The sequence below is a fragment of the Egretta garzetta genome, unplaced genomic scaffold, assembly GCF_000687185.1.
Source record: "Egretta garzetta isolate BGI_Z169 unplaced genomic scaffold, ASM68718v1 scaffold261, whole genome shotgun sequence".
Taxonomy (NCBI): domain Eukaryota; kingdom Metazoa; phylum Chordata; class Aves; order Pelecaniformes; family Ardeidae; genus Egretta; species Egretta garzetta.
In genome coordinates this window covers 101,262-116,524 of record NW_009258481.1, presented here as the reverse complement: position 1 = coordinate 116,524, position 15,263 = coordinate 101,262, and the positions used below count along the sequence as shown (strand labels likewise).

General features: G+C 49.9%; 2 protein-coding genes across 7 annotated transcripts in view; one reads left to right on the top strand and one right to left on the bottom strand.

Annotated features, from left to right (window-relative positions):
• The window catches only part of LOC104130899 (mitotic spindle positioning), a gene marked incomplete at its 5' end in the record, with an annotated part of 4,889 nt that extends 4,067 nt beyond the window's left edge, over positions 1 to 822 (top strand). Inside the window, one exon of the mRNA XM_035899535.1 lies at positions 7 to 822. Within this exon, the coding sequence (XP_035755428.1) occupies positions 7 to 168 (162 nt within the window). The remainder of the gene's footprint in view (positions 1 to 6) is intronic.
• A 2,308-nt stretch (positions 823 to 3,130) lies between these two features.
• The window catches only part of LOC104130864 (uncharacterized protein KIAA1958-like), a 25,337-nt gene continuing 13,204 nt past the window's right edge, over positions 3,131 to 15,263 (bottom strand). For 4 of the 6 annotated variants that reach the window (XM_035899566.1, XM_035899583.1, XM_035899577.1 and 1 more), the window contains exons 3-5: positions 9,813 to 9,897; positions 7,857 to 9,045; positions 3,131 to 4,714 (exon numbers count right to left, since the gene is read on the bottom strand). In XM_035899566.1, the coding sequence (XP_035755459.1) occupies positions 3,867 to 4,714; positions 7,857 to 9,045; positions 9,813 to 9,815 (2,040 nt within the window). In that variant the 5' untranslated portion in view covers positions 9,816 to 9,897 and the 3' untranslated portion in view covers positions 3,131 to 3,866. Of the gene's footprint in view, positions 4,715 to 7,856; positions 9,046 to 9,812; positions 9,898 to 12,686; positions 13,031 to 13,819; positions 14,261 to 15,263 lie in introns of those variants that run through there. The other 2 variants (XM_035899597.1, XM_009643951.2) reach the window with 2 other exon arrangements.

Here is a 15,263-nt window from a genome sequence, read left to right as displayed (position 1 = left end):
TGGCTGGGAGGGCAGGACAAGCAAAAGAGATTTTTTTATAATATAAACCCTAACAAGGCACCGCGCCCCTGGTGTGCGCAGGTTGTGGAAAGCACCAGAGTGATTCGTCACAAGAGCGCCATGGCCCAGCGCTGGGAGGCAGGGCAGTACGTCAGGGACAGCGACTGAGGGCGCCCGCGGGGCCGGGGCCGCCGGGCTTCGCCGGGTCCTCACCCCGTTTGGGATCTGCTGGTGCACGACCGAAACACCAAATCGATCGAAACACCAGATCGACCGAAACACCAAATCGACCGAAACACCAGATCGACCAAAACACCAGATCAGTTCCGTGGTTACCACGAGAATCGGCGACTTGTACAGCGCAGACCGCCCCCGTTTTTAACCTAACAGATGATCCGTCCGGCGCATCAGATGTGCTCAGGCATCCCCTTCCCTTCGAGGTGAGGGAATGCTTTTTGGTTTTTTTTTTTCTTAAGAGGGGGAAAAATTGGATCGCTTTCTTTTAATCAATTCTGCAAGGAGACAGCACGATGAAATCATACGGTAATTTAACCTCCTCCTCGCTGGAAGCTGCGTCTCTGGCTGACAACAAAGCCATGGGCTTTCCAAGTGGTTTTAGGTTTTTTAAGTCCCAAGCCCCAGGCCTCACCTCGGGGGTACAGAGGCGCACAGCTCTGGATCGATACCCGCAGCAACCCGGGAAATCAACGTTTCTGCTTAATTCCTGTCATTTGCTGAGATGCAGCAATAGATGATACATAGCTATAAAAAAAAAATGCTGTTTATTTTGCTAATTTATTAAAGAGTCATTGTTCTCCCTCATTCCTCCCGGCCTGTTCTGTCTCCACCGGTTTTGCAGCAGGCGTTGCGAAGGAGCCCCCCCGCGCTTGGGGGCCGGGGACGCATGTCCAGGGCTGGGACGGGGACCGGGACGGGGACCGGAGCCTTCTGCTGGGCGCAGCCTGGGGGGACGCGGCTCTGGGGGCTCCCTGCGGCTGCGGGGCTGGGGAAGGGCCGGGTCGGGAGGCGGGCAGGCCCCGCTGTCGCTAGATGGCCCCCGGTGAGCGCGCAGGCAGCGGCGAGGGCCGGGCACCCCTGGGGCGAGCGTGGGGCGATGGCGCCCAGCCACGGCAGGCTGAGCGCTAGGAGGAGGCCCAGGCTGAGCTCTAGGAGGCCAAGGCTGAGCTCAGCTCAGGGCTGGGCACAGAAGTGCTGGCAGCGACTGCTGGGCACGGCGAGTTCCCCGCTGCTGCTTCCCCTCCGGTCTCTGAACTGACAGCAGAGGGGCGTTCAAAACCCTCCGTGCAAAAAGAGGAAAAGAAATGGGTGGTGCAGAAACCTCTGGGCGTTCCCCTCCTGCAAAGCACGGGATGGCTGATCCCGGACGGCTGGTCCTGCTCAGCTAACGGTGACCCAGGGCCCCAGGCGGGGCTCGCTCCATTGCTGCCCAGCACCCGCAGTGCTGCTGGAAGAGCCCCATTCCCCCGGCAGGGTAGGAGTTGGGCAACGTCCACGTCTCTCCTCCACCCGCAGCACGGCTCCCTGCCCCACAGCGGCCTGGGAAGACAGGAGACGGGCCCAGGGTTGCTGCCCATCATCTCATCCACGGCCCTGATCACACTACTCTGCTCTCTGCCTTGGTCTCCACCCTAATTAATCAGTTTTTCTCACGACGCAAAGATGAAAAGCACGTGTAACCCCCAGATGAGCCCAAGGGCTTCTCCCTTCCCCTTGAGCCCTGCGGGGACGGGTGAAAAGCAGGGGCTGGAGCAGGAAGGTGACAGCCCCCCGGCCACCCAGGCGTGGGAGCCTACTGGCCCAGCCGGCAGCTCTGCTGGCCCCGAGGGCTGGAGGGTATCCTGCCGCCAAGCCAAAAGCATTCGGTCTCACTTCTCGCAGAAAAAGACGTTCCTAGAAATCCTTTTCCACCAGATATATACACAAGTGCATTTAATAATATAGTTTTATGCATATATTCATCCCGGCCATAAATGTTCAATTCTAAGATCACTCATGGAACGGTTTTTGTGGGAGGTTAACAAGGCACCTCCCAGCTGATAAACGGAGTCGGTTTTACTTGGACATCATTAGCAGGCAGCAGAAATGGAGACTGGGACAGGGTTTTCCTCTTATCCCTTTTTCAGGTGAAAGCGTACTCAAAGCCCCCCAGCTGCGATCTTTGAAACGCCCTCCTGCCGCAGGCGCTGCCCCTAGCACCAGCCTGCTATGGGTAACTTCCTAATTATTGGAAACAAGGTTTTTGGTCTGAGCTGCCAAGACGTGCCCTGGGACAGTTACTCCGAATTTCTGGTAATGCTACGTCCTGGCGGGTACGAAACGCAGCACTCCTCTGGCTGATCTCTTCTATGCACAGCAGCTGAACCCCTGACGAGGTCTACTTTAGCACATTGCACAGGGTGTACTCATTTGCATGAAGCACAATTAACTGTCCTTGAAGGACCTCCTGGTCCCCCTGGGCCACCCCCTCTCCCCGGGGGGTTTGCCTCCTGGCGTGGGTAACGGTGCTGAGGCAGCCGCTGCCTCCCCCACGCCCACCCCGTCCTCTCCTGTGGACACACGGAGAACCAGGAGGTGCCCAGGAGCTCCTGCCAGGACTAAGCGAAGGCTGCTGGCTAATTGCACCACCTGATTTTTAAGGCAGCAGCCTTTCATTAACGAGCTTTGGGGTGTGGACTAAATAGATCAGCACAGAGGAAGGAAAAGGCTGATGTGGGCTGTGGCAGTTGTGATGCTGCCTGTGTTTGGGAGCATGAGGAAAGCTGGAAGATGCCCTCCAAGCATGTGAGTTTGTAATATTTTTTTTTTTATGGCTCTTTAAACCTCCCTAAGTTATTTGGTGATATTGAATGTTGCTTGAACAGGACTGGTTCTGGCAAAGGGTTTGGCCACAAAGACCTCGTTAAGAAACCACGAGCGTGGGCTCTGTGGGATTTCAAACAGCCCAAATCCTCCCCGGGGTCTGCTCTGCAACCCTGAGTAACGATGGGCTCAGCACAGGAGAAACCTGAGCCCGAGCAGCGAAGGGGCTGGCGTTTCAGGAAACCGTTACCTGCTGGTTTGGGTTTGCTGGCTTCATCCCTGTCGAACAGGCAAACAGGCCGGCCAAGCGGGGCTGAGTAAAACGTTCTTTTATTAGGCTATGACAACAATTCAACCCAATAACTCAATGCATTGATGGAATTGTACTTGAACTGCTGAAAAACGTCGACTACCTCTACCCGAGTGTGTTTATGAAAGCACCACCCACCCTCTCGATGCTGTCAGCCATTTTAAATAACTTCTTAAAACACAGTCCCAACTTCTTAAACCTACAGACCTTTCACTAAGAAAAATGACACGAACCCTGTGGAACACATTCCCACGAGATACGGATCAGCAGCTGGCAAACGTGGCATTTCATTGTTCTCCTTCCACCCCAGAACGAGCCCATGTTGTTTATTTTTACGATAAGCTTATGCTACAGACCAAACGCTGTTTGCAAGCACCAGCTGCCCTAAACATGAGTGCAGCTTAAACACCCAGCCCAGCCACTCAGCTACTGAGCCCTCTCCGCAGCTATTTTATCATGTCGTTAACGATGCAGTAGAACATTAACTTGTTTTCCAAATGTGAAACCTAAGACACTCGTATTTAACTCCCTGAATTATCAATTCCATTAACAGAAGGAACAACGAAGCTTTCCTCTTCACCTGAAAGCGAAGGGGATGCAAACCTGTTGATGACTTGTGTTCTAAGGTGACACGGAAGAGCAGGAGGTTCCCAACCCACGCTGAGCATCGCCATTTAAACCTTGCACGGTCACGCTCCCGTCAAAAAGTGGGATGGCAGGAACGAAGTGGATATGTTTATTTCTTGGACCTCTTTATGGGTCCTTTGACTTCCTGGATAATAACTTTCAAGATCTTTTCCATTTTGGCTTTTGTCAGTGACTTTCTGCAGTACCATACTTGGTCCCAAATGGAGCAGAGGGGCTTGGGAGCTAGATAGAGCGGGTCGTAGTCGTGAAGCATATCCAGCGGCCTCCTCTTGGCATATTCCTTATAGTCTGCAATGGGACAGTTATCTGGGCTGTCAGGCTTGGCAAAGAGACGTGGGCCCAATGCCCCTGTATTCGCCTCTGCTCTCGGCTCATCCTTCCACTCCAAGTACTCCAGCTCTTCCTCGCTCTTCTTCAGCACGAGCTGTCCCCAGTACAGGTTATGGCTCTGACTGTGTGTACTGGCCCCAAACCCCCTAATGATATTTGTGAATATGAGGTGCAAAAAGCTCTGTGGGTGCATCTTACTTAAAAGTCCCTTCTTACGAAGAGTTTCCACTTCTTCATCTGTCAGGTTTTCCAAAATACTCCACTCTCCCTCCCTCTCTTTTTGAGATAGGTGTTGATGCTTTAGTTTCAAGGCTTCCTGAGATGCTCTGAATTCCAGCCCTTTAACCACACTGAACTTGTAGTTGTGGTCCTTGAGGTATCTCTCTATGCTGCTCTGGAAGAAGTGCAAAGAACTGGAGGAAAAATCTGTGCCGTTCTGTCTCTTTGCCGAAGTGTAGAAGGAGACCAGGTAACTATCGAGGTCTTCAGGTGGCAGCCTATAGACCTCGCGCGTTTCAGAAGGGCAATGTAAAACCAGCCAGTCCCTGAACATTTTTATATCGCCAGTGTTACGGTTTCTCCTTTTCTCCCACTTCTTCAACACATCTAAAAGATAAAGACACAGCTTTGAAGACAGCAAGAACTTACAAGGAGATTGGTGGAATATAAGGAGAGGCAGAATAATGTTCACCCTCCTTCTAAAAGTCATTCAGAGATTACGGGACATTCACAGACCCCTTCCTTTAAAGCCCTGGGTTAGATCCGTGTCCTCAGCAAGCCAGCCAGCACTGCCTGACATCGCCAGCCTAGCTAGGGAAGGGATCGCCTCCCTCCTTGTTCCTTCTCACTCACATGCTGCCACACAGGTAAGACAATGATGCTTAAATGGGAGAGAATGAGCTCCTAATGAGATTTAGTCACTGAATGTCATTGTGGGGTGCACATGTGGAACGCATTGGTGCACATTCCGTGGGCCTTCTCGGACAGCAACGCAGGGCTGGAGCCTGGGCCTGTCCCTGGGGGCCTGGCTCAACCCTGAACTTCACCTGGCTGAATCTGGAGTTGGCTCTGAGTGTGCTCGTAGGCCCAGGCTGGTGGGACCAGCCACGGAGCCAGCGCTGCAGCCCTGAGCCCGCAGAGCTGGCTGTGAAGCCCAAGCAACCCCAAATGGACTCGGTAACGCTTTCATCAACTTGCAGCTACCCTGGCGTGTATTTTGGGCGACTGCAGGGGCCGGACTGTGCTCTGTTAGAACAGAGGGGAGCTGGCCTGTACGTGGATCTTGTGATCTGCCGCAGGACTAAGCAGCATCCATTTCGTATGTTCAAAGTGTTGTACAATACAGTTTGCAGTATGCAAAATATACTTCAAAGCATTCTTCTTTCCAAAAACCTCTTCAGGCAGAAGAACTCTCATTGTGAAATAAAAACATTAACCAGAAGTTAGGGGTAGATACTGAGGGAGAATAAAAAGATGAGTAAAAGTGTGTGTATTTTTTTTTTTTTCTTTTAAAAAGAATTGCCAAGATTCCAGTTGGGTTATCTCTCAAGTTGCTATGGCAATACCACATCTACCTAGTTTGATGTAGCATGAGAAATTAATTCTTTGGATTGCTGAAAAGCTCCATCTGCTCGCCTGTGACTTTTCCAGGGCTGAAGAGGTGGAGGTTGAGAAGGCTCCTAGAGCCAACAGCTAGAGATCCCCCTTCTTGTACAGAGTTATTTTATACACACTTAAAATGCTGTGGCTGGACTGAGGTGGATTCTACTGATCCTTGTGCTGCTGTTTTGGGTTTTTTGCTTGTGTTGTTACTGACTGCTCTATGGGAAGAGATGAATGGCTTGTAAATCAATACCTGCAGAGGCCTCGCTTGAGCCATAAGCCATTTATCTTGGCAGGAACAGCTACTACACAGACATCCCCAAATGAATTCCCAGTCCCTTCGGATGATATATGTTGTCAATTACAAAAATAGTCAATGTTCACAGAACCCAACTGTGCCAGTTTGTCCAGTTGTGGCTCCATAAGGAACACGAGCGTCTGTAACCCCGAGCCTATTCAGGAACACCAATGGTGCGTTAAGCGTACACCCGCTGTGTTACAGGCAAACCCCAAAGCGCTATTTCAGTAATCCCTTGCCTTTTGAGGGACGCTGCCCAGTCCCCCACGCTGCAGAAACCTGCGGTAGGCTGGTGCTCGTTAGCGTTACAGCTAGTTGGGATAGGTCGTTATTTCAGCAGAGAAATGGGTACTGATGTCTGGTGCAGTGGGACAAGTATTCAGGGTGGGACAGGGGACAGCATAGTCGCAGCCCTGCCCTGCGGCTAGGGAGGAGTTTTGGGGACACGGCCGGTCAGGAAGCGTCCTGTGTGGCCGCAGGGCAGTGCCGCAGCAGCTCTGCCAGCCTGGGCACCCGGCGTGCCACGGACAAGGCCGTGGGGATGGACTGGGAGAAGAGAAGAGGTTTCTGGAATATGAAATGGGATTCTCATAGCGAGTGTGTGGAAGCAAGATGCATGCTGTCGGGGACCGCTTCTCAGTTAGATGGAGCCAAGGCATTAAGCCACTGGATGGAAAACATATACTCTTACTCTTTGAATTATATTTTTAAAATCTGCCTCAATGTTTACACCCAGGTACTAGCAGACAAAACCATAAAACTGGCTAGACAGCAGTGTACTTGGTGCTCATGTGGAATAGCACCTGCAGGCACTCAAATCATTATAGATGCAAATGTTGTGGCTTTACTATAACTCTTTAAACACCTGGACATTTGCATTTCATTTGAGGTGTTTGATTAAATAATATACATGTACCTGGCATTAAGGCTCCAGTGTATTATATACATCTCTCCTAAAATATGATAGTTTATTGAATGAATTAAATCAATTTCATCGATGGCTTCCCCCCCACTTGCAAAGACTAGCACAGTTTTGATGATGGCCACGCACTGTGTGAGCTGTTCCTTCTTGTGTGGATGGTGCCTGTTTTAGAGCAGGATTAAAACAGCCGCAAAGCTAAAATCTTTGTCACACAGCATATTCTTATGACACAGAATCGTTTGAAACGCTCTCTGTGCACAGCTCAGCCTTGGTTTGAAAGTTCCCTAGCAAGCAGTGTATCTTGCAAGTTCACGTTTGAGCAATTACAGCTCTCCCCGCTCCAGTAGGATTCCAAGGACAGCATGTATGAAAATCTTAACATTCTTAAAATTGCTAAAGCAAGTTGCTCAGCTCGCGTAATTTAATGTGCGGGACTAAAACTTTGCACCCATTGCAATCTCTGGGATTTACTTTGGTGTAGGCAGAGTTTCAGCCACAATTTCTCTGTTTCACTGCTTTGAAAGTTACTTCCCTTTGTCGTCTTCTCTTGGACCTCAGTTCCTACCTCTGGCTCTGGTTTCTCACAGGGACTCTCTCTTAAGCACAGCCAGCATACTAGGTGGTGATACTAAGTAAAATGAAAGACCCAAGTATTCAAACTGAGTAGTTAAGGCTGGGCCGCAGCCAGGTACACATTTGGGTGCCTCAGTGAACGGCACCATCTATTGAAGGGCTGGTTGCTTACCTTAGGAACCTTTTTCGTCCCTTTTAGAAGAAACAGAGCGCCCCAAATCAGAGACATTTACTTAGATGCTACAGTACAGGTTTTGGCAGCTGTATGAACTCACCCTCCTTTCATATTTGGGGAAGTGATTAATGGAATGCACCCACAGCCCCTCCAGGAACAGAACTCCAGAGACCCTTACTTTTGTTTGCTGATGCAGGTGGATGGTCTGCGTTCTCGGTCTCTGGACTCAATGAGGCTGAAAGATGCGGCGTGTGCCTGGATCCTGACGGTTCACTCTCCTCGACAGGGTTTTCGGTAACCTTCCCTCTTAAGCCTATTCCTGGTATGCCGTGCTCAGGAGGGCTCAGCTGGAGCTGCTGCTGGACATCTACAGTGGCCTCAAACTCAAAGAATGTCACAGAGCTGGGTGACTCAAGTTGGGCCTTTGCTTCAGTGTTGGAGATGGGAACAGATTTTAAATGTTGTTTTGGTATTGCTGACCCAGAAGGATTTCTGGCTCTAGAAGTTTCAGTCATGGACCCTACAGGATTGAGAGGGCCTAATATCAAGAAGCTGCTGTCCAGGCTCTCTTCATTGCTGATGGGGGACTTCCAAACGCAGGCAGGAGTTAGGGGTGGGTTTCCTGTGGGGGCAGTGGCAGCCCAAACATCTGGCTTTGGCTTGTTAAATGCCATCTTCTCACTGGGATGTGTTTGCAAATCAGCCTCAGCAGTTACACCCTTAATTGGTGATTCTGTCAGAACACGCTGGTTGATTTGGTCTCCTCGGTCTTCTTGGTCTGATATACACTGTTCTTCATCGGAGATGATTTGCAGGTCTTCGTTGCCTTCAAGCTTCACTTTCTGTCTGTCAGTTCTGCCTTCACCACCAGATATTGACAAATGCTGCTCTGCTGCAAAGCACGATTTCATGGATTTGCTATTTTTTTGGTTTTCTCTGGGTGACGCTTCGTTATGTATTATGTAGACTGTGTCGTCTTTCTGCTGAGTGACCCCTGGAGGTCTGCTGCATGACCTTGTGCTAACAGCCCTCTCAAAAGATGGGGTCATCCTGAACCTCTTTTCATCTGAATTAGCTCCCCTTGACGAAGCCTCAGAAGATACTAACCTCCTTCTCTTTTCTACAGCTTCGTTCTCTTCTCTGCTACTGACATACAATTTTCCACACTGCCAGTGATAGGCATGTCCACCTCCACATATCCACAGAAGAGAATTGTCCTTGCTAGGATGACCCATGTTCTGCACAATTTCCAAGGCTGGGATTTGGTTGCATATGGTCCCATGAGTGTGTGCCCAGGTCACAAGATTGGAGAGATCCATGCGAAGTGCACTGGCATCGCTGCACCTTCTGTCACTGACACTCTCATTCTGTAAGAATGTGTTGGAGAAAAGTTAAGTGAAAGAGGATGTGCATAAAACAGCAGCCCTGGGGACTGCTTCTAGCCCCATCTCGATAGAGTAAAAAAAAGAACCCTCTAAGGATTCTTTTGAAAAACCAATGTATTCATTCTTTAAAATAAATACATTTGTCCACTTTGAAGACCTGGAGGGTAGTTTGTGGGCATGGTCCTGGAATGATGAATTTACTATTGATATCATTTATGCGAACCTATGGGCTCTGAGTCCTGATCAAGTTCACACCTCAGCTGACAAACAGCAGCTGTTCACGTGTGTGTTGTAAATCCACAGCGTAACTGAGATTAACCACCCAGCGGAACCACCCCGGCAGCGACCACAGCTCAGCTAGTGGAAGGGTAACTCGCTGAAGTGTAGTGCTCTGTTTGCAAATCCGAGTCCCGTGATCTGAGCAAGCTCGTACCCATGGCCAATTCTGTACTTGCTTACGGAAAATAACAAGAGAAAGTGTCAGGAATCGGCTTCTCAGTCTCCCACCTCCCCAGAGCCAGCAGGGCTCATCCTTCTTCCATCTGACACAATGGCAGCACTACTTGCATCAAAGGGAAACTGGATATATGAGGTGGTTGGTTGTGGGATGCTTTTCAGAATCTAAAAAATGGGCCTTGCATCCACAGATCTAAAACTTGTTTTTAAAAAGTCTACATTTTTAACACTATAATCGATTCTGTTATAAACAGTTGTCTGTGGTATCACTTATGCTATAAAGGAATACTTACCATGCTGCTGCCTTCTACCTCACTGAGCCTTCTCTCTGGTGGAGATCAGTAAGTGACTGAATGTTCTTTCTTTCTCCCTCAGAACCTAAAACAATCATCATACATGTGTGTGTCTATATACATACATATTAAAAAAAATCTGGCTAGCAGATGCAGCTAAATCTTGTAAATGCTCAGTCCAAAGTAAATGCTACTGCAGAACATGTGCCTTCGTTAGGGTGAGCTCCCATGGAGCTCGAATGAACCATATACTGAAGGCTTGACTTGTGTAAGTATCTGCAGGGTTAGCTTCGGCAGCGTACCAATCAACGTTGAAACACTATATAAATACTGAAAGTGCAATTTTAAAAACCAGACTCTGCGAGGTGATGTTCCTTTCAGCCCTGGGACTCTGAGCACAGGCTGTGGTTAGCAATCTTTACTTCTCCAAACCCTGAACTGAAGAAACAGAAGTACCAGAAATAGCGAAGCTAGCTCAGATTCTGCTGTTATCTGGCTTTTCAAATGGTGAAAAGAGGAAGTTTCCTAACTAAAGAATTGTTTGTATGTGTAACTCATATTTACTAGAGACTAAATCTGAAATTCTCCCATCTGTTCTGAAACGTTCTGTGTAGCAGCCTAGAAAGTCATCAGCATTTGTGTGTAACAGGTTAGAGAAGAACAATCGGTCACGTAACTTACTGTCAACATACACCTTGCAAGAAAGCCAAGAAGCCTTACGATGCTCTGTGACTGATACCGCATGCATTTACAATTCATAATGGCTGTCTTTGCTTCAGGCATCTTAGTCTATTATTAATTAAAAGCTTTGCATTTAGTGGTGGTAAAAGATGCCAGACTGAAAAGACTGGACACAGGAATCTTGTCTAAACTGGTTCTTTGCACAGCTCTGTCCTAAATGTGACGTGGCCTCCCGGTGAGAACAGGTCCTTGTTGGCTTTGAAGGCGAGCACGCACGTGCAGACAGCCCAGCACACCGTGAGGACACATCCTCACCGGGTGTGTGAGCTCGAGCCTCCGGGCCTCCTGCTCTGCGTGCTCCTGTTCATCAGGCAAGCTGCAGAAGGCAGGAGAAGCCCATCCCAGCTGACAGATGTAGGGCTGCTCTGTAATCCGTGGATGCGGTGCTTGTCTGCAGGGATTTGTTTCATGAGTATGCTAGTTAAACTGAGGGAAAGCCTGTTGGTGCACAGGCAGGAAACTGCTGTACTGCAGAAGCCCTGTTGTGCACCGGCATCCGAGGCAGAGGCTGTGCCCAGGGCCCTGCCTCCACCGGCCGGGCTTACCGGCTCTGCGCAAGGCAGCAGGGTGAGGAGGGCCCAGGGTGAGGCAGAGGAGCCCTGCCTAGAGGAAGGGATGTAAGAGTGTGACCGGCCGGGCTGCCTGGGCATGGCCGCCAGCCCCATGTGCAGGGCAAAAAATGGATGAAAAGCTGGACATGAGCCGGCAATGTGCGCTGGCAGCCGAGAAGGCCAACCGTACTCTGGGCTGCATCAGGAGAAGCGTGGCTAGCAGGTCGAGGGAGGTGATTCTGCCCCTCTACTCTGCTCTGGTGAGGCCGCACCTGGAGTACTGCGTCCAGCTCTGGAGCCCTCAGCACAAGAAGGACATGGAAGTGTTGGAGCGGGTCCAGAGGAGGGCCACAAAAATGATCCGGGGGCTGGAGCACCTCTCCTATGAGGACAGGCTGAGGGAGTTAAGGTTGTTCAGCCTGGAGAAGAGAAGGCTGCGGGGAGACCTGATTGCGGCCTTTCAGTACCTAAAGGGGGCCTATAGGAAAGATGGGGAAAATCTTTTTAGTAGGGCCAGCAGTGACAAGACAAGGGGTAATGGTTTTAAACTAAAACAGCACTGGAACAGGTTGCCCAGAGAGGTAGTGGAGGCCCCATTCCTGGGAACATTCAAGGCCAGGTTGGATGGGGCTGTGAGCAACCTGATCTAGTTAGCAGTGTCCCTGCTCACTGCAGGGGGGTTGGACTAGATAACCACTAGTGGTCCCTTCCAACCCTAAACATTCTATGATTCTATGATTCTATGAAAGCCTGGTGGCTGCTGCAGGGCTTGGCCAGCATCAGCGACACGAGGTGGGGATGTGGGAACCATGTGGTGGATGGCCCTTACCCTCTCCCTTTCCAGCTTGGCACCAGGATGGGGTCACCTGGTGTTCCCCAAGGCCACCTGCCCTAACCCAAAGCCCCTCACCACCAGCAGGGCAGGTCTGAGGGGGCCCGGGGCACCCAAAGGCGCCTGGCTGGCTGTGGGCAGGGGCAGCTGCCTTCCCCCTTCCCGTTACCCCCGTCCTCACCATCCTCAGCAGCAGGGGCCTCCAGAGCAGAGTTGAGACCAACCAAACCCAAACAAACCCCAGCAACTGTGAAACTGCCTCTTGGCCAAGCTCCACGCTGAGGGGGAGCCCTCTGGGAGGGTGCCTACAGGCGCCCTGCTCTGCCACTTCCAAACCTGCAGAGGCTGAGGGGCAGCAGAGTAAGGGGCTGCTGAGCTGCGAGGCTGCAGCGGGCCGGGCATTCGCCCACCTGCTTAATGCTAAGGGAATGCTTCAATCTGCTGATGCCAAAGCTAAACGTGCTTTGCTGGATGCGATGCCTAAGTGAGTAAGCACGTAAAATCTTTGGGCAAAAGCTTAATTGTTCCAAGCAGGAAGGGGGAAGAGAAAAAAACCCCATGAACGTGGTGTGGGCTTCCATGCTGCCCAGCATGAGGGTGCCTGTCTGCTGCGTGAGCCAGGCAGGGGTAATGACTGCCATGACAAATAACCGCAGAACAATTAAGGCGTGTTTGGTAGTTAGGCAAAGCTCAACCCTCAAGAAAAGGAAACAAACAACAGCAAAGCATACAAGAAGAGCCCCCTCCAACCTCAGCAGACAGGGCAGGGAGCTGAATGTCCCTTTCGAAGAGAAAAGCACAGGTCAAATCTCTTGCAGCGGGTCAATTCTGCTTCCCGACGGGGAATGAACAGCAGGCGTCGGAACCGCTCCCGCTGGGGGGTGAAACTGCTGCACGGCAGCACAGCTCTGGAAGGCCCTTCTGCACTTACACTAGTATCAATCCATATGGTCCTTCTTATGGCTTTCTAATTATAGTATGGATAATTTTAGCCTAGAATGCTTTGCTGCTTGCATATGCTAGCTTGTGAAAGATGCAGAGCTAGGATTTTCAAAGAATTTTCTAACTGAAATCCGCTGCTTGCTTTAAACAAAAAACACCCATTTTAAAGCAGCAAATGCATTTCGAGCTCTTGACCCCTGTTAGTCTAGGTGCTGTATAGGATCTACAGTCACCATGATCTCCCTCCTAATGAATCACAGAAAACAGGGTGGGAAGTCAGCTCGAACGGCCGTTTCAGCTGTCCTCATTCCTTGCAGAAAAATGAGCTCTGCCCAAACCTCTCCCGAAAGGTGTTCACCTAACCTGTCTTCAAACCTTCCAAGGACGGGGAATTCACAGCCTATTCCTGGGCCTTGCTGTGCCTCAAAGCTGAACATAAATTTACAGGAGAGCCGTTTTTCCCCTTCTGAAGTTAAAGGGAGTTTTATCTTCAAGTTCAGCCTGTGTAATTCCTCCCTAGAGGGGCTGAGCTGCTTGGACAAACTAAAAGGAACCGTCATGCCAATAAGCTGGTGCTTAGAGTCAGTGTGGGAAAAGGTAACAGAAACGGAAGCTCTGCACGGTCATAAGGCCATGACATTACTGACTTGGCAGATAAACGCCTTGATTTCTATCACCGGCATCTTTAAATGGAATGCTTTTATCTTTCCTTATCTCCCAGCACATGTCTTCCTTTTCCTGATCTCTTTGAAAAAATGCCTTTTTTCTCTCGATACTTAGTTCCAAATAAAGGCTCTGGTAATCAACTCAGGATCCTTCTTCAGCCCGTTCCTACTCTCATATTTACATCAGTTGAGAGCACCTCCAAGGAAACTGTCGAGCGGAATGAGTCTGAATTTACAGTTACAACTGAGTGGGGAAAAAATGAGATGGGTATTTACCCACAAAGGCTGAACTGGTGTACTTCTCGCCTCTTCAATTAATAAAAATCCAGCTTGATCATTGCCACAGTTTTTACCTGCTTCCAACAAAACCAGGATCCCGGGGGGCGGGGGGGTGGTGTCTGGGGTTGGGGTTTGAGTTTTGGTTTGAAACCTTGTGTCTGGTTCAGTATCTGCATGGCTGTGAGTGATGCAGTGCTTTAATTATCTTCCCAGGAGAGGCTCCCATCTGATAACGGCCACCGTGTGTGCAGGACCCGCACCTTTGTGCAGAAAAACAGGACATTCCACAGCTGTACGGTAAATGTTGTCTTTCCATTTTTTTTTTAACCCATGGGGAATTCAGCGCACTGATATAACCTATAGTTAGGTGAATTCACGCTCACTAGAGGAAAAAAGTTGCTTTCTCATGCGCCTGATCTACCTAGTGAGCTTTCAGGACGTCAGCACAGTATATGCTTATTTTACCACTGCCTTCAAGAAAAGGTGGGCAAGTAATTTCAAAGAATTCTATGGCATTTCAGTGGAGCTCTTAGAACTCGAGGCTGGCTAAAAGCATGGAAATGCTTATCCCCTTTTAAGACGTTTCTGTGTCTAGTTGGAGCCCTGGGGGGGAAAAAAACATACCTGGCACTTCCTGAAAATGATTCTCCTGTAAGGTCTGTCAAACACAGCTACCTGGAATCACCCGAGAATGTAAACATCTGAATCGTACTCCTTTTACGTGTCAGTGGGCTCTGTGCAGCACTATGGCACGATGAGGGTTCTCTGAAACCCTCTGTGACATACACAGGCTTATGCAAGCCGGGTAACGAAATAAAGAAACTAATTGTATAGGCACTGAAAGCCCTTTAACCACTTGGTTCCTGTCCCTTCACTCTGTAATAGTCCTTGCTATGTTTCTCTGAAGTCTTACAATGTCTATTTTGCAGATTAGAAACTTGAGGCATGTACAAAGCAAGTAAATAGGAGAGCTTTGGCTTTTCAGCTCCAGATAAGACAGTGCAGGAAACTGCAACAATCCCGGTAGGAAAACAACAGGATACAGAGCAGCAGTTCTTAAACTTGACTCCCGCCTCCTTCCCCCGGCACGGCCTGTGTGCTCCTGCTCACTTGAGAACACCGACTGGAGGTGGAGGGACCCGGGACAGCCGTAAAATACACATATAGGAGGGGGCGTATTGCCAGAGCGCTGACCAGGAATGGCGTGAGGGATGCTGACGGGGGGACGTGGTGTCTGGGGCAGGGACGGGATGAAGCTGTACTTAAAGCACATCTGGTTGCAAGACGGGAGTTGAGAGCGGAGCAGAAGTAGCTCATGGCTGCCAAAAATCATTGAGCTTGTCCCACCACTTCTTAGCAAGGGCCTTTGGGGTGGATTAATCATTTCCCACCACATCGTTTTTCCTGTTCTCTGCAATGTTTGTTTCTCTCCTCCCCCTCC